Here is a 21,876-nt window from a genome sequence, read left to right as displayed (position 1 = left end):
CCGCTCCCCGTAGCGCCTGCTAGCCAAGACCCCGGAGTCCCGCCGAGATCCCCAGATCAGTACCGGCGTCTCGGCGCCGGAGGGGTGACGGAGCAGCAGCGCGGACGTCCCATGGACTGTCCTCGCTGTCCGCTCTGAAGAAATTAAGAAACTTCTTGCTTTAAAAATCTTCAGGGGCTGGAATAGCCCCGCTGCATTAATCAGTGACCAGATTCCGGCCGGGCACCCACCGAAACTGAGGTGCCTCTGGCCCAGGGGGTGGGGTATAGGGGGAGACCCAGCCCAGATGACTCCATCATCACCTATACCCCAAGGTCTCCCTGTGGAGCCTATGTACCCTGTAGTAGAAACTTACATATAAACTATATTATTGATATATAATATAACTATCTGAACAGGCCCATAGCAACATCTGTGGGAGGTTCCTACCACTGTTCTGAGAACCTGCGCATGTGCAAAATCGAAATAGCAGAATGGGCTTTTGGCAACCCACATCTGCTAATCCCCAGCAGCTTTGGACCCTGTGGTGGCTGCAGCTCTTCAGTGGTAGTAGTCCTGCAACTGGAATATCAATAATCCTTCACTGCATTTGGCAACCAAAAGCTAGTGTCAGGTTTATAGATTACATATACAGTATATGTTATTTACTAATGGGTAGATCTGCATAGGCCACTTGTTGTTCGTTCTATCCCCTTTGTACAGAACCCATGTATAAATAACACGTGATACAAATAAAAATAACTGTAAATTTCTAGATTTGCCAGTACATTGTTCAAGACCCTTTGCTTCTTTGGTAAAATCATTTTGAGCCAATATGAGTTGGAAAAAAAAAAAACAGTTATAAAACATAATGCAAGTCACGTCCTCGGCTATTGGTACTAATGAAATGTCTCTGATCCTGGCACTATCATGTCGCCCGGTCTCCTCTCACTAATGCAGCCCTCTGCTGTCCCTGTGCGCACCGCCACAGCCATTACTCCTCTTCTATCCCCAGGTGATGCAAATTTACCTAATGCCCCACAGTGACCTGTATTCACCCTCCGGCCAACACTATCAGTCTACAGCAGCATGGCAGACACCGTACACCCTTGTGTGTTCCCCATAGCATCCCCCTGAGGGTTCTGCCCTATTATTTACTTCATGGTCAGATCACGCTCCCCTGAGGCTAAGCTGCATATAGTCTCCATATACTATGGTATGTAAGGTTATCTGCCATCTTCTGCAGAAAGCTTTAACATTAGACTAACTACTAACAGTAAGCAAAGTGCCGGGGTTAAACACTACTCCTTACATTGATGTACATAGATCATACATTATTCTCTCCTCATACACCCCCGCCCATATTTTCTTTTGTAATCCCCATTTTCTTTTAATCCTCAACCACTGCAAGCGACGTCCTCATTTCCCTAGACCCCACATTACCGACCAGCCCCTATCACTCACCTGCTGGGCTTGGAGCCTGTAGGCTGGCTCTTTTTTTGAAAGGAGATTTGATCTCTGACATGTTGCTTGGATTTCTTTGCACCTGTATTCCAATGTGAATAAACTGTATTTGGGGTTATCAGTTTCTATATCTGTGTATAACCAACTGTTTTTGTGTATATAAGTGTGTGTGTAACAGCTACAGAGATGGTGATGTCTATGTGTACGTCCTCGCACTGCCTAGTGGGATTGCAGCAGTGTACAAATGTGTGTGTGTATTTCTAATATGTGTGTGTGCTTGGAAGTGTTGTTACAGTTTTTTATAGCAAGCTCCTCCTCTCTGCAAGCAACAGTATGAGGGGCTTCCAGAAGAAAATGATGTGTGTGACTGATTCCATAATGCAGGACATGTATGCTGACTGTAATGTTTGTCTCTAGACATACATGGTGGTGGCCTGTGTATAAGCTCTATGTGAGTGTACTCATGCAGTGTGTATTTGTTTTCTTTTGAGAAATATATGTGACCATCAGGCAGACTGAATGGACACAGAGACATGGAGTAGCCTAGTAAAAATAACACAGTTCTTTGTATTCTATTATGTGGGGACCATCCATCTGTGAGTATAGCTCATTATTTCCCTCTGATCTACCAAATTATTTATGTGAAAATGGCTGCGTTTTGTGAGGAATATACTTGTTCTTTTGCCATGTACTACAAAGCATTAGATACTGTGCTCTAAATGCAATCAGTGTTGGTTAAAAAAAAATGCCACCATAATGACCCAGCTTTTAGCAAGTGCGAGAAATATATATGCATGGTCTATTGTACTTAGTGTAAGTCACATCCTAACAATTTATTGTGTAAATCATTACTTACACATACTGGGGTCGATTCAGATCCAGACGCTAAGCTGCGCGCTCTCGCTGCCAAAAGGGTCCGGATATGCAATTTCTGCGATCGCACTGTCTGGTGTAAGGACGCCCTCTATGTTTTAGAGAGCGACGGCAGAGTGAGTGCACGCCGGTATAAAGACGCCCACTTTTCTTAACACACTACATCTCCAGGAAGTGTATGATTAATCAGAACCATCGAGAGCCATCGGAGCAGCAACGCAGCGCTTGAGGTAGACCCTACTCCACCGCAAGCACTGCGATCACTGCAGGCTGAAATATAATCAAGTGACTTGTACAGTTTTGACGCCCAGACACGCCTGCGTTCACAGCACCACTCCCCCGTTCACAAGCACCTTCCCCTGTTACCACCCACAAACGGCACTATCTGTCACTCAAAGTAGGGCTCAGTCTTTGTGCTAAGAGTGCACGATTTCTGATCGTAATGACTGGTTCACACACACGCACTGCGATGCATTCGCAGACGGGCGACAATCGGCCATAGAGTTGCGTCCGTGGCTTACCGTTTCGGGTCTCAATCGGGCCCACAGTTCAACATATGATAAAGAATGACAAATCAATGATAAAGTAATACTATATAATACTATTTTAGTTGCTCAATGCTCTAAGTATCTGCGATTTATGTGTGTGCTGTATATGTTAAATATATTAGATACATAAATGGATATTTAAACTACAGTAGATGTCCAGTATTCATATCATGTTGAAAATGTAGGCCCACATGTAAAAGGGTGAGAGTTTAGAAAATGTGAGAGTTCAGCAGTGACCTCTCACATTGGCTGAGTTTTATCTTCAAAATGGGAAAACATCTGGATGAGAGTTCAAATCCTGACAGTTTCAAGATGGTGTAAACTACCGTGACTAAACTCTGAAAAGCTTCACTTTTTGGTGTTCAGTACATAAGGGTCAGATCGTAGTCCCAATTGATAATAATGGGGACTGCGATCTGAAGTGCTAATTAGAACTTTGCCGGAGAATTCTGTGAAATCTTCTGCGTTGTGGTATTAGTACATAGGATCAATACATAAAATTATGCAGAAACTGCAGTTTTTGCATAATTTTATGTAAAAATCAGCTCGATACCTAGGCCCCAAAAAACATGTAAGTATGCATGTTCTCGCACTCTATTACATTGGCCGTGTTTAAAAAATGTGAGAAAACTCTCTCATTTTCTAAACTCTCACCCTATTACATTTGGCCTGTAGTATACGATGACCACAAAGAGGGTCTTGATTCAGAGAGAGCACTACATCGATTTGGTATCAGCACTAGACTATGACATGCTAGACTGAGACTACGGACACTATGTAGCATATTAATCTATGCGGCCAGTCCCTGATGATAAGGATTCCTCGTTGCCATAATTTCTGTTTTGGCCTACTGTGCATGCCCCAGCAGCGCATGTGAGAGTAGGCACCAGAGGGGAGGGATCCTAGGGTTCCTTCTCCTGAAAAACTCTGCGGAGTATAGATCACAGGCTACAATGGAGGTTGGCCCTAGCAGCTAATGCCAAATTCTGGAGCTTGGTAAATCTGAAAGCTTTGCAGCCCCTATGGTGCCCGGAGCAAGCACATGCTACAACGCCTCCCCCTCTCTCCACAGAACTTAACGGGTCAGGGCTTGTGGCCAGCATGTGGGGGCTAAGCTGAATAGAGTGGTAGGCCCCCAGAAAATAGTGTGTGTGCACGATTAACTAGTTTGTGCAACTGCCTAATAAAACTAATATTGGTTAGCCCACATTTGGTGTTTAGCCAACAGTTTTCAGCATATTGTGTCGGGCGCTCAGTGCTGGCACTCAACACATTAAATACTGCATCGCCAGGTACTGTTCCCATTGCTACAGCTCCACACATTAAAAAAACACCTTACAGTATGTCCAGCACTTTACTATTACAGCACTGTAGCCCATGACTGAACTTTCCTGGTGCTGCAGGGTAAAATACAAAATACAGTTAACTCCATTTTTTAAACTGGAGGGAGAGATTTATCGAATCTTGCAGAGATAACATGGAGAGTGATAAAGTATCAGCCAATCAACTTCTAGCTGTCATTTTCTAGCACATCCTGTAAAATGACAGATGATGTTTGGTTGGTAGTTTGGAGTAGATGCAATGTACCAGTCAATCAGCTTCTGTCTGCAATTTTACAGACTGTGTTTGAAAAATGACAGGAGCTAATTGGTTGGTACTGTATCTCTCTCCAAGGTTTGATACATCTCCCCCTTTTAGCTCTCTCCAAGATTTGATAAATTTCCCCCTTGGAGAGAGTGGACACCAGCCATGCACCCATCTCCACGTTGCGTCCAAAATTTTTGCACTTCAAAAGGTAAAAGGTACCCTGCTCAGTTACCAGTAGAAACCACAAAACAACAAACACAGACGCCTAAGCAAGGATCAATTTATTCCAACTGCTGCTCTCTCAAAATATATGTGACTGACCGTATTTAATATCCCTGAGCACAATAAATTTCAATAAATATAATAAAACACAATGCATCTGCTATAGCCACTACAAGGCACCATATCCTAATCACGTTTGCCAGACTATCAGACTGATTGGCCATTTGACCGAGCGTGGATGACAGCGCTGCTCCAGCTCAGCAAAAGTTTACGGGGTATACCCATACTTAAGAAACTTCCGCCCAGTCTGAAGCTGCCATAATGTTCGGGACGCTGTCACCTTTGCAGATCATTACCACTCCACAGCGGCAGGGACCGGCTGTGGAGGGAGACAGCGCTGGTATTATTCCCTGATGTTCTACACTGGATCTGCTGTATATATGGAAATGCTAAGGAATTCCTAATGGGCAGTCAACTAGAGTCAGGTGCATAAATATTGGGACATTGACAGAATTTTCATATTTTGGCCTCTATTCACCACCACAATGGCTTTGAAATGAAACAAACAAGATGTGCTTTAACTGTAGACTTTCAGATTTAATTTGAGGGTAATTACATCCAAATCAGGTGAACGGTGTAGGAATTACAACATTTTCTATATGTACCTTCCACTTTTTAAGGGGCCAAAAGTAATGGGACTATCAACTCAAAAGCTATTTCAGGGACAGGTGTGGGCTATTCCCTCGTTATTTCATTATCAATTAAGCAGGTAAAAGGTCTGGAGTTGATTCTAGGTGTGACATTTGCATTTGGAATCAGTTGCTGTCGACTCTCAATATGAGATCCAAAGAGCTGTCACTATCAGTGAAGCAAGCCATCATTAGGATGAAAAATCAAAACAAACCCATCAGAGAGATAGCAAAAACATTAGGTGTGGCCAAATCAACTGTTTGGAACATTCTTAAAAAGAAAGAACGCACCGGAGAGCTCAGCAACACCAAAAGACCCGGAAGACCACGGAAGACAACTGTGGTGGATGACAGAAGAATTATTTCCCTGGTGAAGAAAAACCCCTTCACAACAGTTGGTCAAATCAAGAACACTCTCCAGAGGTAGGTGTATATGTGTCAAAGTCAACAATCAAGAGAAGACTTCACAAGAGTGAATATAGAGGGTTCACCACAAGATGTAAACCATTGGTGAGCCTCAAAAACAGGAAGAACAGATTACAGTTTGCCAAACAACATCTAAAAAAGATGAGACAAAGATCAACTTGTACCAGAGTGATGGGAAGAGAAGAGTATGGAGAAGGAAAGGAACTGCTCATGATCCAAAACATACCACCTCATCAGTGAAGCATGGTGGTGGTAGTGTCATGGCGTGGGCATGTATGGCTGCCAATGGAACTGGTTCCCTTGTATTTATCGATGATGTGACTGCTGACAAAAGCAGCAGCATGAATTCTGAAGTGTTTCGGGCAATATTATATGCTCATATTCAGGCAAATGCTTCAGAACTCATTGGACGGCGCTTCACAGTGCAGATGGACAATGACCCGAAGCATACTGCAAAAGCAACCAAAGAGTTTTTTAAGGCTAAAAAGTGGAATGTTATGCAATGGCCAAGTCAATCCCCTGACCTGAATCCGATTGAGCATGCATTTCACTTGATGAAGACAAAACTGAAGGGAAAATGCCCCAAGAACAAGCAGGAACTGAAGACATTTGCAGTAGAGGCCTGGCAGAGCATCACCAGGGATGAAACCCAGCGTCTGGTGATGTCTTTGCGTTCCAGACGTCAGGCTGTAATTGCCTGCAAAGGATTTGCAATAAAGTATTAAAAAGTGAAAGTTAGATTTAGGATTGTTTAGTTTGTCCCATTATTTTTGGCCCCTTAAAAAGTGGGAGGCACATATAGAAACCGTTGTAATTCCTACACCGTTTACCTGATTTGGATGTAATTACCCCCAAATTAAATCTGAAAGTCTGCAGTTAAAGCACATCTTGTTTGTTTCATTTCAAAGCCATTGTGGTGGTGAATAGAGGCCAAAATATGAAAATTCTGTAAATGTCCCAATATTTATGCACCTGACTGTATATACTACAGTACTTTGAGTAACTGAGCTCTGAGAGCTTCCCAAAACCTCCCCTCACATTTTTTAAAATCAACATAACAAATACATTGTTACTTTTTGGAGTGGATGGCTACTTAATCAGTTACCAGTACCCTGCCCAAAACAATTTGGGGACAAGCAGCACTACAACTACAGCAGATGGAGAGGAAGAAGGCAAGGTGTAAAGACAGAAGTGCAAGACTAAATAAATGCCACATTGCTTCCAAATGGAAATCACCCTTCCCTCCCTCCCAGCTACTATTAATGCAATCTGATCCATCTACAGAATGGAAAGGAATACCTCTGTGTTACATGACACTTCAGGCCACCTGATTAAGGTTTTAACTCTATGGATGGCTTACTTTGAGAACCGAGCCTCCATTAAATACGATATAGCTCTATAACCACATGACGATACACAGCAACTGGCCCCCCTCCCATTCTATACCTTCACCCCCGCTCTTTTCCTATTCCATATTTGCATCCCTAGGCCTTAACCTACATTTTACTTTTAGGTCATCAACAAGATTTCTGATTCATCCGGGAGATATCCACCCATCATTTTGGCCACTCACTTTCCCATACCTCCCATTGGTTTGTCACTGTCTCTATATTCGACTGTTTTCCAGTTCCTTTTATGGTTGACCGTGCCCTATTGGCTCTTTTTCCCCTTATGTTGTACTTTATATTTAATTTTGGATGTTGTGTATTTGGAAAACATTTAAATAAACCGATTTAAAAAAAAAAGTGCAAGAAAAAGGGGTGACTGGGGTCCAGGAAAGAGAGTGGTGAGGGGCAGAGAGGAAAGGTGGGAAGTGTGAGCAAATGGAAGAACTAGGTGGGGGAAAGTCTCAGGGGCAAATGGGAAGAGACAGGCATTCAAACTAAATAGGAGCCTTACTTGAAGGGTGAGTAGAAATAAACTTACCTAAACTGTGATGTGTGGGAAACAGGGAAGAGCAGAGGTCCAGATGTGATGCTCCGGATGAAGTGGTTGAGCAGAGGATCAGGGGGTACAGCATATGGAGAAGAAGAGCTGGGCCCCCTATTGGAATACAGTAGCTACATCCTACTTCTGGTAATAAGCAGCATGCAGCTATGCACTGGGTGCTTTCATTGGTCATCATCTCAGCACTGGTCTGTTGCTAGAAACTGATTGGAAGATCCTGATGGTCAATCACTAGAATTGTGGAAAAGAAAATCATGGGAAGTCTGTCCCTGGTGGTGCCCGCTGTCCCCTCCAGCACCCATAGCACATGCACCATCGGCTCTGCCCATGCTACACACCTTATGGTGTACACTTTATACTATTTTGACATACACAATTCCTGTCGTAAAAAACACTCATCTTACTTACAACAAGGGCCGTAACTAGGGGTGTGCCAGCACTGCTGTCGCACAAAGTGCAGGGCCCCTGCAGCCAGGATCGCTGCTGCAATGCTGCAGGACACTCCAGGCAGGCAACCTGCAGTCTGTGCAGCCGCCCATAGTGTCTTCAGATCACTCCGGGCAGTACTGCACTGCCTAGTCCTTCCGACCCCACCCTGCAGCTCTGTTACACCACTGCTTACAACTGTGTGTCACGACCTGGCCCTTGAGGGTTCCAGTCAGAGGACTGGGAGTCGGGGTGACTAGGTGGGGAGGCAGCAGAAGACAAGAAGTAAGTACATATGACTTCCTCATCAGCTAATTCTGGGTGTTGACGAGACCTGACCAGAGGCGCGGAGTCTAACTCATTGATGGTTTTCACCAGTGACCAGTCCAATTGGGAAATGGGTTTAGCTGCACCCAATGGGCAGGTCATGGCCCCCTGATCAGGGACCCAGGAATTAGCAACTGACAGGGAGATAAGACAACTGAGTGGCTGGAGATTACCAATGGTGAATATCTGTAATAACCGATGCAGAACAACACTGAAGAATATCAGTAGTGACCAATGTTGAATATTCCTGAAGAATATTTGTAGTGACTGATGTTGAATATCACTGAAGAGTATCGGTAGTGACCAATTCTGAATATCACTGAAGAGTATCAGTAGTGACCAATGCTGAATATCACTGGAGATTATCTGTAGTGACCGATGCTGAATATCACTGGAGAATATCACAGAGCCTGATGAAGCACACTGAGGATACAACAGCATGGAGCCTGGAACAGCAATCCGAAGCTAGCAGCTACTGGAGAAAAGAAAGTTGTTCAGGCGACTTACCGTTTCCTGGGGTCCTGCTTTATACCCTTAGGTAGCTGTCCATTGGAGGAGAGTGTCAGCTGAGAGCTGGCAAGGCTACCATTGGTGGAGGGTCAGGTGAGAAAGACAACATGGTTGTGCCAGGCTTGCCTACCCTCCCGATTTGGTTGGGAGCCTCCCGAATATCAGGTGCCGCTCCCGACCCCCCAGAAAGGCAGGCAAGCCTCCCGGCTGCCGTCTAGCCCCCGGACTACTAGCAAAAACCCCCGCAGCAGGGGGGGCCTGATGACGCGATTCGCGCTGAATCGTGTCATCGTGGCTCCGCCCCCCACTCTTCACAATGCCTTTTACCGGCATTGTGAAGAGGGGGCGGGGTCACGATGATGCGATCATGCAGTCACGCCCCTGGCCCCGCCCCCAAGACGGAAGGAGGGAGCTGAATGTCGGCAAGTATGGGTTGCGCCCATGACTGCTGCTGCAGGAACTCAGATATGGAGGATTGTGTGGAAGTCAACAGGGCATAATACTCAGCATGTCACCCGCCGCCGCATCTGGCGTCTGACTGCAAGGCTAGTCAAGGGAAGCCGGTGCCAGGGTGAGTAATGGCCGATCCCAGGCTGAATCCTGACACTGTCCAACAGCCCCAGAGTTTTCCACACAGATCTATGTATTCTGAATGACCTGTTCTGAAGTTATTGTAAATCTGTACTACCACTTTTTCTTAACAGTAACTAACCCTGAATCCTACTGCACGAGGGATAAAAAGACAAGTGTCCTTGGGCCTGATTCAGAGCCACTCGTAAGCGGCCACTCGTTCGTTCTGACCGATGTTCGCTCATCTGCGCATGCGTACGGATCGTTAAACGCATGCGCGAACCAGTCAGTGCGGCCGAAATTCATGTGCTCGCAAAATAGCGAATGCCTGCTAATTTGAGTGACAGGATGAGGCGTATGTGGGTGGTAACAGGGGAAGGTGCTTGAAAACGGGGAGTGGAGATCCGATCGCAGGCGTGCTTAAAGGTCAAAACGGGCGTTTTATGGGTGTGCATAATTAAAGCAGCAGCGTCATTGACCACGTCACTGGGTTATTTTTTAGCCTGAACTGCTCGCAAAATTGTGGTAGCAAACACCAACCACAAGAATAGCGAGCAGTTCATACCCTGGTCGATGTACTCGATTAATCTAATAAATAGCGGACATGACGTAGGATGCGAGCGGCCAGGGGGCGTAGTTTCCCAAAAAACGACCGCAAGTTTTGTTCGCTCGTTCAGACCTAGAGGCGTGAACAGACCGCAAACAGCGAACGGTTCATTTGAATAGCCACCCCTATTTTCTGAACGAGCGAGCGCAAATAGCGACCGGCTTTGAATCAGGCCCCTTGTGCACTGGTATCCATTTGTACTTATTTATTTATTAACAGTTTCTTATATAGCACAGCAAATTCCGTTGCGCTTAAGATTGGAGATGTATTTTTAATTATCACATGATGTAAATAATAGCTATTTAAACTTGAATTTGTATTTTTGTTAAAAAAAATATATATATATATTGAATCAGGTTTATAAGAAAAATGAGTGGTCCGGTTTTGCTGAAAAACGAACACACCCAAACTTTGGGGTTCCGAGTCAAACAGATTCCTAGCACTTTTCCTGGCCCAGGTATTCGTGCAAGTCGGTCCTAAAAAAAAAAAAGGTCTCACGTCTTTTTGATTTGCATGTAAGTCCTTCCCTCAGGATTTCAGGTGCCAAAATTGGTCACCATGTTACTGATGTTAATTATAGTATAGGAACAAAAATAGGTCAAAGTTACATGATTTTAGCTGTTTTTATACATTTTTTTAAAGAAAACCAAAACCTTTGAGGATGGTTTTGCTAAAACTAAAAAACGGGGTTTTCAACACCCCCTGCTTGATAAAACCGGAGTTTCTATTCTATTCTATAGACTAAAACATTGATGGCGCTTTGATATTCTGATGGAACGATCGCCCTCATTCCATCAGACTATCCCCCAGACTGCTTTGCTTCAAGTGGGCACTGAAAACCCACCTGTCCATTAAAGCATATCTGCCCACCGCTTAAATGTCACAACATAGTCTACCTCACTCTCTTGCACTCTTCGATTCCCTCACCCCTGCTCCTGCCCTTAGCTCCCTATACACTGGCTCACTCGTTATTTTTTCCATGTCTCCCCCTTCCCTTTAGACTGTAAGCTACATGAGCTGGGCCCTCCTCCATTCCGTTTTCATTACCTACTTCTCTTGCACACCAGCTACAATCTACACCTCCTCCTTGGGCTCTCTGCTACTGGACTCCACTCCTACAACCTAGATCCGTTTTATGCACCCATGCCAATAGCTACAGGTTTTAGCTTACGCTGAATGTTTTCATTCCACCCCTTGCACTTTGTTGAGATTTGTAGTGCTAATTGTTACTTGTACGGTAAAGTTGTACCCTGTACTCTCTTATTCTTTTGCCTTCTGTACGGCACTGCAGATCGCGTGTGGCAGCCTATAAAGTTTAATAATAATATTATACAATTCTGTTCTAAAGTGTGCTTTCACAATGGGGCTTTAGTAAAGTTTCCCCTTTGTCTCCAGAAGACTTAAATATTAGTCCCCATTACACAGTCCGGCAGTCCAGTTCCATCCTGGCCGAATGTGGCATCTCTGAGGGGATTATCTTCTCTGCTGGTCTCTGGGTCGGCATCCACTTCCATGCACCCCCCACGCCTGCGGTGCATGGGTGCCGCCATCTTGGTGCTGCTTACCTGCCCAGTCAGCCTATCGGCACTAAGAGCATTCTATTTAAACCTGGATCTGCACAATAACCAGTGCCAGAACAACTTCTCTACTTAGAGTCCATTTCATGGCTCCCGGCTCAGCTTGCCGCCACATTTATTCTAGTATCTGCTTCCCGCTGTCTGTTACAGCATTTGAGTACAAGTCATCTGCCTCCCGCTGTATGCTATAACTTATCAGGACAAGTCGTCTGCCATGGTCCATAAGGGCTTTCTGTTCCCTGTACCCGACTCAGACCTCTGAGCCTAGCACTATCAAAGACAACTCAGCGATCAGCCTCAGTTGTATCCTGGGCTCCCAGTCTGCTACCCACAGCTGCTCATTATTCTGACCCGTGTCCATACTTCTGTAGTCAGTCTGCGCTAATGATCGTGTTTGAGGTGGAGATGTTTGATCCGTTGGGGCGGGGGATGATTCTGGCTCCAGGTCCTGGGGCATAAGATCCTCCACTGTATCCAATAGAAGGGGACTTTGTAAGTGGAATATATATAAACAGTGTTTCCCAGGACCCCAGCTGATCTGCAGAATCAGTCAGTAAGAATGTTTAAAACATACTTGCCAACAATCAGCTCCAGCCTTCCGGGAGGGAGCTGATTGTCGGCTAATAGCAGGGGGTGGGGCCAGCCATTTGGGGCGGAGCCGGGGGCAGCCATTTGGTGGCGCACTGGGGGCGGGGCCGCACGATTGCGTCATCGTGACTCCGCCCCCTTTATTTTCAGCATGGTCAAGCAGGGGGCGGGGCCACGATGACGCGATTCTGCGCGAATCGCTTCACCGGGCCCCCCGCTGTGGGGGTTTCCGTTTTTTTCAGGGGGGAGGTAGGGAGGGTCGCAAGCTTCCGGGAGGCTTGCCTGCCTTTCCGGGGGCCGGGAGCGGCACCCGAAAATCGGGAGGCTCCCGGCCAAATCGGGAGGGTAGGCAAGCCTAGTTTAAAATGTGCCAGCTAGTGGTAAATAAACCTGTGTGTGATATCCTATTAAAATTAGATCATTCTACAAAAGGGCATAGAGGCCAATGCCATTTTGAATAAAGTTTATTTAAATAAAAAACAAAACAGTAGTTTGAGGAGTGTCAGTTGGAGCTGATGATGCCATGGAGCAGAGATGAGCAGCTGACAGAGAGTAAGCAGAAGGGAGAGACACTGCAGTGGGAGAGCAACATAAGTAAAATAGAGTCACATTAAGAACTGTATGGTGTCAAATCGTGATCTTGGTGACACCCTCAGCTAAGAGAGGGCACAGCATGTGTCAGAGACAAGACTTTGTACCTTTGTCTGATTCACCTTCTTCTGAGGGGATACTGGCTCGGCAACATTCAGTGGACTGGGTGAGATTAATTCTTTAATTATATATATATATATATTTAGAAATCTGCTCAACTGCACAGGACTTTATCCTATAGATTATACCTACAGTACACAGCGGATTCCACAGGAAGCAGTTACAGTTTGTTTGATACAACCAACTTTAATACATGTGCTGCAATATTTTGCTCATTGCTAAAAGGAGTTTTACATCCTGAATCCCACCACAGCTTAACAAGATAATTGGGCTCCAACGTGCACATAAAGACCCCCTGTAGTATCCTTGGCCACACCAAAATTATCTTGGACTTTAGTAATGTGTATGCATAGATTGATTATATTGGTTTGTTTCAGTAATGTAGTATTAAGTTAAAATGTTGTTATATATTTTCTATATGTGTGATGAACTCAATGTGTATAAAGTGTCTTAAAATAGCTGAATCCAGTTTCTCTCCTCTTCACCATAACAAATTCCTATTCCTGGTTATGGAATAAACGGTTTCATTATTTTATGCAAAGCCCTGTCTACCCTTCTTTGTGTCTGCCTGGGGAATCCATGCCTCTATGCCGGGATAGAGTATAGGGAAAAGCTGCTGTCAAAGGAAGAATACCCTACCAAGGTAATTCTGACCTGTACCTACATCACATCATTTGTACCCTTATCACACCAGGGTATTACATGTGCACCAGTTAGGTGATCTGTAAAACGTGAATTGTTAGAAACACTGCCATAATACGTATGGTTTCATCAACTAATATTTATTAACTGCTTCACCACTGGTTTAATTATTGATGTACATTTTTGTTGATATCTGGAAATTATATTTTTCATTTTTGATGTGTCATTGTAAGTCATAGAATGTATGCTGAATCGATTTCCACTGACTGTGGATAAATGAGAACTCACAACTCTTATACCCCTTCAACACCACAGCTAAAATCCAGGTTATTGCTGGGTTAACCTGGGTTATGCTAGGTGTAAAAGGGGTCAGGGTTGAACTCCCAGGTCGAGGGACCCGGCAATCCAACCCGGGTAGTTTTCAGGATTTAATATGGGAACGACCCATGTAACCCTGCAGTGTAAACGGGTAACTCGGGTCGTTTGTCCAGCACCAGGCATTGGGTGCGAGAAGAGTCCTAGTGCTATTGACACTATTATTAGTTATACGTAGGAGGCTGACCCCTCACCAGTTTTTCAGCTGACTTGGGGTAAAACTAGCACTACCATGAAGGCACTACTGCTGATTAAAACTCATATTGGAAAACCCAACATGCTAATTATTTGCAATTTTTTAGCCTCTTCATGCTAGCAGCCGAATATCATTTGCTACCATATACTATAGAATTATCGTACCAACTTACTGTTTAGTTGGCAAATTGGAAAGATAATCATGCAGTGGATGGACAGTTTAAGGCTTCCATACAGAGGAAGAGTAGTGCGATTTTCTGAACAGTGTCAGCCCCATCTTCCAAACATGTGGTTATGATGTCATGATGATGGGGTATGGCCTCCGCCACTAGGAAGAAGGACACTCCTGGCATCTCTGCAGGCTACAAGACAGATGCGGTGGGCCGTGGGGCACAGAACATGTTGCTACCTATCTCTGCGCAGCAGCAGCACCACTCACACACTTCTAGTTACGGCCCTGCTCCCATATGACCAAGTTTATCTAGAACAGTTATTTTTACTTTCTGGAAATCTTTGCTAACTCCTGAAGCAGGTTAATGGAATTGGTTACAATGGGTATCTATAGATGTCTTACATGATCAGGCAAGCAATAGAACCTTATGGACAGCTTTAGTGGACTGATCAAATGCTAGCTCTTAAGTATCTTGTTTTTTTGTTCTAACATTGAGACCTTAGTTATGCAATATAAAAACACCAGTACATATAAGTGAAAATCTAGACACAAACGGTTGCCTATACTTATATAGTAAGTTGTTTTTGTAGATCCGTATACCTGTCTCCTGTAGTTAATATTCCCTGATCAAATGTTTGTCTGTGAAGTCCCTGCTCTCACTGAGGTACAAAGTCCCTGATCTCATTTCATGGCTCTAATTACCAATGTTTAAATTGAGCAACTGACAGTTCTGACAGAGGGCATTAAACGTTTACTATTTTCCACTGGAAAAAATACAAGGTGAACATATATGTCCTTCAATTTCATATTAATTAGAGGAACATTTCACACATGTTGATGTTTCTATTATATTAATAAAATTGTTAATATAATATGCAGCTTAGTTTACTCTATGAATGTTCTAATGCTCCGTTTCACCACAGCTTGGTATTTAACAGTGAAATAGCTCCCAACAAGTAAGCTGCATGAAGCATATTGGAAATTAGAGCTGGCTCCACAAATACATTGTTGACAAAATGTGCAAGAATCCTTCTTCCACCAAACTCAAGTGCTAATTTAGTGTGATATGCAAAATACACCATTAACATTTTACTTACTGTAAGCTTAGCAGGTCACAATATGAATGCATTAAATTAGAGCCAGCAGTTAAAAGGACTTGTCATTAGAGCAATTTATAGTTAAAAATGTATACCTGACTTTCATATTTTGGTAAAAAATAAGTGTACTTACAAAAGCGTTTGCACACTGGTGAAAACTATATCCAGGGGCTTATTCATTATCCAGGTTTCGGTGGCACCCGACAGAGCCATAACAAAAGCTTAAAATGCCCTGTGCCGGCACCGCCCTCTTTGCGCATGACGTTGTGCTTAGGGGCCGAGACCGCCAGCACCTGGACTTGCAACAGTGCCCAGAGAGTCTTGAAGACGCTCCGGGCAGCTGTAATTACAGCAGAGTGCCTGCCTGTAGCGTCCTAAGGCACTCTGCCAACCAATTAGCCAATCACAAAGCAGCCAATAAGTAGTATCTAGCTGACTGTCATCATTAACATTAGTGCAAATTTTGCACCAGAAGTCAAGCACCTACATAAGATACACCAGATGACAAGCGTATATACATCTGCCTCCAGGTCTCCTTCAGTCACATTTACATGTCCATGCTTTAATGCTGGTGTGACCGGATGCCTTTCGCCTAGGCCGTCCCTAGTCACGGGTTTGCGCTTTTGGACTCCCACTCACCGTCAGTGACCGCCTGTCACTGACTCCGCCCACTGCGCCGTGGACGTTTAACGATGCTGCCGCCACCAAACTCTACCACCGGCATTTGGAACCGCTTTTTACGTTACCCTCAGGTTCCTACCTCGGCACCTGGAACCGCTTCTGCTGCGTTTGATTAACTGGGGACACACCTCCTGTTTGGTGTCGGCTGTTCCCACCTGATCCCTCGTAATGGACCAGGTCTGCATGGTAGCTTGGAAGAGGGCTTGAACTTGGAGACGCTGAGCTCTTACCCAGAACAGCAGGAGAACGGAATAGCGTTTTGCGCAATTCTGTTGGTCGCAGGGTACGGATGTAGTCGAAGTAAAAGGCAAAAGGTGTTTATTGCTCTCAGTCTTAAAAAAGACCCTCCCTTCGGATTGAAGGGGAATATCAGCATACAATACAAGATGTTACAGGAATCAAAAAGCAGGTCTTTTCCACACAGGATTTATAAGGATGTACAATATTACCAGGCACCAAGCCTTCTTTTATGCCACTCCAATACACATTTCCGCAGGGGGTAAGCCTGCCCTTTGTTTCCAACCAATCAATTTAAGTGCATGACCTGTGCATGTGCTAGCCACATGCACGTTTAACATTGTCCCCTATGGACAGAGGGGAGTGGTCACTCCCCTGAGCCTGAGACTACCTGGGGTTTTGGTCGCCACCCATGAGTCAGCTCGTCTAGGGCCAGGGGAAGGTTTCCCTCCAAAACCCTACTTGCAGGAATCTGCTAAGGGACCAAGGCCCTCATTCAGAGCCGCACGCTCTGAATGAGGGCCGGGCTCCATTTTCATGGAGCGTCCTCCTGGACGCTCGTATAGCTGTGGGTCACCACCCACAGGCTATACGAGCGTGCTTTTTGATGGCCGCGATGGTCGAGACCATCGCGACCATCGAAATTGCGAGCCGGAGCCTGCGGTTGAGGTTTTCAACCGCAAGCTCCGGAGTGATTTTGGCTCTATCAGAGCCAAAATCACTCCCACTGACATCACTAGTGATGTCAGTGGGCCGGCTTCTGACGGGAGGCGTTCCCGTGGGAACGCCCCCGTCAGGGAGGCACGCCCACCAAAGGGGGCGTGCTGTCAATCAACATTGACAGCACGCCCCCTTTGATCGGACACAACGAGCGAAGGACTTTCCTTCGCTCGTCGCGTCTGGCGCATGCGCACGACGGAGCTCCCTCCGTCGTGCGCATGCTCAGTGCATAACATCGACCCACTTGCGAGCGGACAGCCGCTCGCGAGTGGGTCTGAATCAGGCCCCAAGCTTCTTACCTCTGCCTGAATCGGAGCTCCAGAGGTGGGCAAGCAGGGTCACTGGGCACAGTTTCCAGGCCACGGGAGGGAAGCTATTTGGAGCTCCCTGCCACACTTAGCTGGCTGCCTTAGCCAGCTCGCTATGCAACACTCATACCACTTCCAGGCATGAGGCTGCATAGGAGGACATTTTATTCCCCTAGGGAGGAGGCTGGGGGACCCAGCAACCCACAGAGAGTTCCAGATCCCCCTGGACCTCCACAGACCACAGGTAAGTGCACTTTACTTTACTCAGCCCTGGTCTCACTTGGAATGCACTTCAAAGAAAGTTTTGTTGCACAAAGGGTTTGACAACTAGCATAGGTCAGTACAATTAACATATCACTTCCTATGTCAGGAGGTGAGAATGTCTCATGACCATTTGACTTAAATGTTACAGCCTTCTATAACAAAACAACTTATACATTCCTTATAAGTGCATAGGCTAAACATTTTAAAAGTACATTTCCACAACTGCGCACAGCACATTGAATGACATGTTCAAACACATTACTTATACATTCGCAGTACGTGGTGCACTGCGCCTAGAGGTCCTTTTAAAAATGGTGCCGCTGCATGAGGATTAATCTCTTCAGTGCCGTGGCAGCCATTTTAATCACGTGGTCGGCCTCCGGCCACAGTTGGGTACACATTTAGACGATGGATCGGTCAACAGAGTGGCCGATTGGCAAGGTATACACACTTACCAATTGGCCACTCAATGTCTGGGCTGACCTCACAACTTGGCGGGCATTTAAATTTGCCCACCTACTTGAGATGTTCATGTCGTACGCCCATACATACGCACATGCAGATGCACCAATATATCTGAAAGATACATCGGTGTCGGCTGTGCTGCAGGGCCAACCTTATATGTCTGTAAACAGTGGCAGACAGGAGCATGAAGGGCCCACAGATGAGTGAAATAATAGAGGCCCACAAAGGGGTGTGGCCAGTCACTGGAGGGTCAGTTGGAGAGGTCAATGATCTACTCCTGTGCATGGCAGTCAGTTATGTAGTCAAGGGAGGTTGTTGTGGGCATGGAGGAAGGGCAGTGTTTGGTTTGGAGGGGCCATGGGATAGTACAGACTTCAGAGAGGTAGTGTTTGGTAAAGAGGGACAGGGGGTAGTGCAGAGAGGTAGTGGTGAGTATGGAGGGGTTAGGGACGTAGTGCAGATGGATAGTGTTTGGTAAGGAGGCTCTAACAGACAGGTAGTGGTATGTATGAAGGGGTCCCAGACGTAGTGGTGAGCATGGAGGAGTGAGAGAGGTAGTTTAGAACCGCCCAATAACCCTTGCAATGCTGGCCAGTTGTGGGTAAATGAGACTACTGCATATGTACTAACATATTCGGTCAGGTCTAACCTCAATACAGGTTTTGCATTCCTTACGTCTCTCATCTTGCCTCAGGCTCTTCTTCTAGCTCTGCATCCTCCCGCCTGCCTGATGTATGTGTCGGCGAGACCAGCAGAGCTGGTATATATATTATATTAAATGTTTCCATTACACAAAATTGTTCTAGTTTTCAAAGGGAGCTCAATGTTCTACTACTAAACATAGCCATATTAATTGCCCTGTGTATGTCCTGCATGAGCAAACTCCTGCAAGGTTACAGAAAACTTTTTAAAAATATCTTCCTCAGCTAGTGGTTTGTTCATAATACTATAGCAGGTAAGTTACAGGAGAAGTAGTATAAATGTGCACTGAGGAAGAAAGCTGCACACATAATACTATGGCAGGTAAGTTACAGGAGAAGTATAAATGTGCACTGAGGAAGAAACCTGCACACATAATACTATGGCAGGTAAGTTACAGGAGAAGTAGTATAAATGTGCACTGAGGAAGAAACCTGCACACATAATACTATGGCAGGTAAGTTACAGGAGAAGTAGTATAAATAGGCACTGAGGAAGAAACCTGCACACATAATACTATGGCAGGTAAGTTACAGGAGAAGTAGTATAAATAGGCACTGAGGAAGAAACCTGCACACAATACTATGGCAGGTAAGTTACAGGAGTAGTATAAATGTGCACGGAGGAAGAAGCCTGCACACATAATACTATGGCAGGTAAGTTACAGGAGAAGTAGTATAAATGGGCACTGAGGAAGAAACCTGCACACATAATACTATGGCAGGTAAGTTACAGGAGAAGTAGTATAAATAGGCACTGAGGAAGAAACCTGCACACATAATACTATGGCAGGTAAGTTACAGGAGAAGTAGTATAAATCATACTTACCTACTTTGCTGGGCAGCTTTCCGGGAGCAGCAGGAGGGGACTTGCTGCTCTCCTCTTCGGGGGGCGGGGCCAGACGATAGACGGCATTAGGCCCCGCCCCCTTTACAGAAAATCCCCGTGATTCGCAAGTCCGTGAGGAGGGGGCGGGGCTAAATGACGCGATTTGCCTAATTTAGCCCCGCCCCTTCCCGACGGACCCGATAATTTCAGGTAAAATCTCCCCATCCTGCTCACTTCACTAGGAAGTGGGCGGGATGTGGGAGATATGCCTACTCTTCTGGGATCGCGGGGGGTTACCCGAAAAATCGGGAGCCTCCCGCGATTCCCGGGAGAGTAGGCATGTATGGTATAAATGTGCACTGAGGAAGAAAGCTGCACACATAATACTATGGCAGGTAAGTTACAGGAGAAGTATAAATGGGCACGGAGGAAGAAACCTGCACACATAATACTATGGCAGGTAAGTTACAGGAGAAGTAGTATAAATGGGCATGGAGGAAGACACCTGCACACATAATACTATGGCAGGTAAGTTACAGGAGAAGTAGTATAAATGTGCACTGAGGAAGAAACCTGCACACATAATACTATGGCAGGTAAGTTACAGGAGAAGTAGTATAAATGTGCACTGAGGAAGAAACCTGCACACATAATACTATGGCAGGTAAGTTACAGGAGAAGTAGTATAAATGTGCACGGAGGAAGAAGCCTGCACACATAATACTATGGCAGGTAAGTTACAGGAGAAGTAGTATAAATGTGCATGGAGGAAGAAACCTGCACACATAATACTATGGCAGGTAAGTTACAGGAGAAGAATAAATGGGCACTGAGGAAGAAACCTGCACACATAATACTATGGCAGGTAAGTTACAGGAGAAGTAGTATAAATGGGATCTGAGGAAGAAACCTGCACACATAATACTATGGCAGGTAAGTTACAGGAGTAGTATAAATGGGATCTGAGGACGAAACCTGCACACATAATACTATGGCAGGTAAGTTACAGGAGAAGTAGTATAAATAGGCTCTGAGGAAGAAGCCTGCACACACAATACTATGGCAGGTAAGTTACAGGAGAAGTAGTATAAATGTGCACGGAGGAAGAAACCTGCACACATAATACTATGGCAGGTAAGTTACAGGAGAAGTAGTATAAATAGGCTCTGAGGAAGAAGCCTGCACACACAATACTATGGCAGGTAAGTAACAGGAGTAAAGAGGAGATGTGAGACCTGCGCTATAATTTATATGTGGCTGTGTGCGGTTAATGCTTGCTGCGGACCTTATTTGGGAATACCCAGCCCAAATATGTAGAAGTATACAGATTGTATATAAGGTCGGCGCTACATATAATTGTACTGTAATGACAGTGCACAATAGAGTATAAAAAATATTTCCTGTTTTATTGGTGTGAGCAAAAAAAGGTGGGGTGTTCACAATACCCCTTTGTCAATCGATGTCCCAAAATTATAAATGTAGATGGATATAAGTACCTAAATGCACACCAGGATATTTGTGTGGATTCACATGCAGTCATACAAGTCTTAAATCCTGGAAAACCCAAATAGATAATCTGCAAAAAATTGAGCTGATTGGGGGGTAGTCTGCTCTACCTCCACAGATGTGGGGTGTAAGGGAAGGGGGGGGTACGCGGGGTATATCAAGTATGTGTCTGGCGGGGCGGCGTCCCGTATCCCCCAGGTGCACAACTTACCCTCAGCGTCCATTCCCATTCTTCTTCTTCTTTGGTCCTCTTTCTCCCGGTTCTGTGTTCCACTGGTGTTGTCAGCGCGCGTGGATTCCACACGCCGACTAGAAAGCGATGTCCTCACCGCTACTATGCGAGACTTCCGGGTCTAGCACTCTCGCGAGATCGTGCTAGTCACCGGGCTCAGCAGATGCAATGTAGTGGCTCAACTCGGCACCGCGAGGAGACTTAGGACACCATTAACCCCACTCCTAAGTCTCCTCGCGGTGCCGAGTTGAGCCACCTCGTTGCATCTGCTGAACCCGGTGACTAGCACGATCTCGCGAGAGTGCTAGATCCGGAAGTCTCGCAGAGTAGCAGTGAGGACATCGCTTCCTAGTCGGCGTGTGGAATCCACGCGAGCTGATAACACCAGTGGAACACAGAACAGG

At 45.4% G+C, this 21,876-nt stretch overlaps 2 protein-coding genes across 8 annotated transcripts in view; one reads left to right on the top strand and one right to left on the bottom strand.

The window, feature by feature from the left end:
* AMPD2 (adenosine monophosphate deaminase 2) overlaps nucleotides 1–1,726 on the bottom strand; it is a 224,639-nt gene extending 222,913 nt beyond the window's left edge. For all 5 annotated transcript variants that reach the window (XM_088456455.1, XM_088456454.1, XM_088456453.1 and 2 more), the window contains exon 1: nucleotides 1,444–1,726. In XM_088456455.1, coding sequence (XP_088312581.1) covers nucleotides 1,444–1,504 — 61 coding nt within the window. In that variant the 5' untranslated portion in view covers nucleotides 1,505–1,726. The remainder of the gene's footprint in view (nucleotides 1–1,443) is intronic.
* An 11,178-nt stretch (nucleotides 1,727–12,904) lies between these two features.
* GNAT2 (G protein subunit alpha transducin 2) overlaps nucleotides 12,905–21,876 on the top strand; it is a 58,693-nt gene continuing 49,721 nt past the window's right edge. For all 3 annotated transcript variants that reach the window (XM_088456470.1, XM_088456469.1, XM_088456468.1), the window contains exon 1: nucleotides 12,905–13,097. The gene's annotated coding sequence lies outside the window, so the exon portion shown is untranslated. The remainder of the gene's footprint in view (nucleotides 13,098–21,876) is intronic.

The sequence above is a fragment of the Taudactylus pleione genome, unplaced genomic scaffold, assembly GCF_031769625.1.
Source record: "Taudactylus pleione unplaced genomic scaffold, aTauple2 ptg000706l, whole genome shotgun sequence".
NCBI classification, from domain to species: domain Eukaryota; kingdom Metazoa; phylum Chordata; class Amphibia; order Anura; family Myobatrachidae; genus Taudactylus; species Taudactylus pleione.
This window is presented reverse-complemented; position numbering and strand designations above follow the sequence as displayed.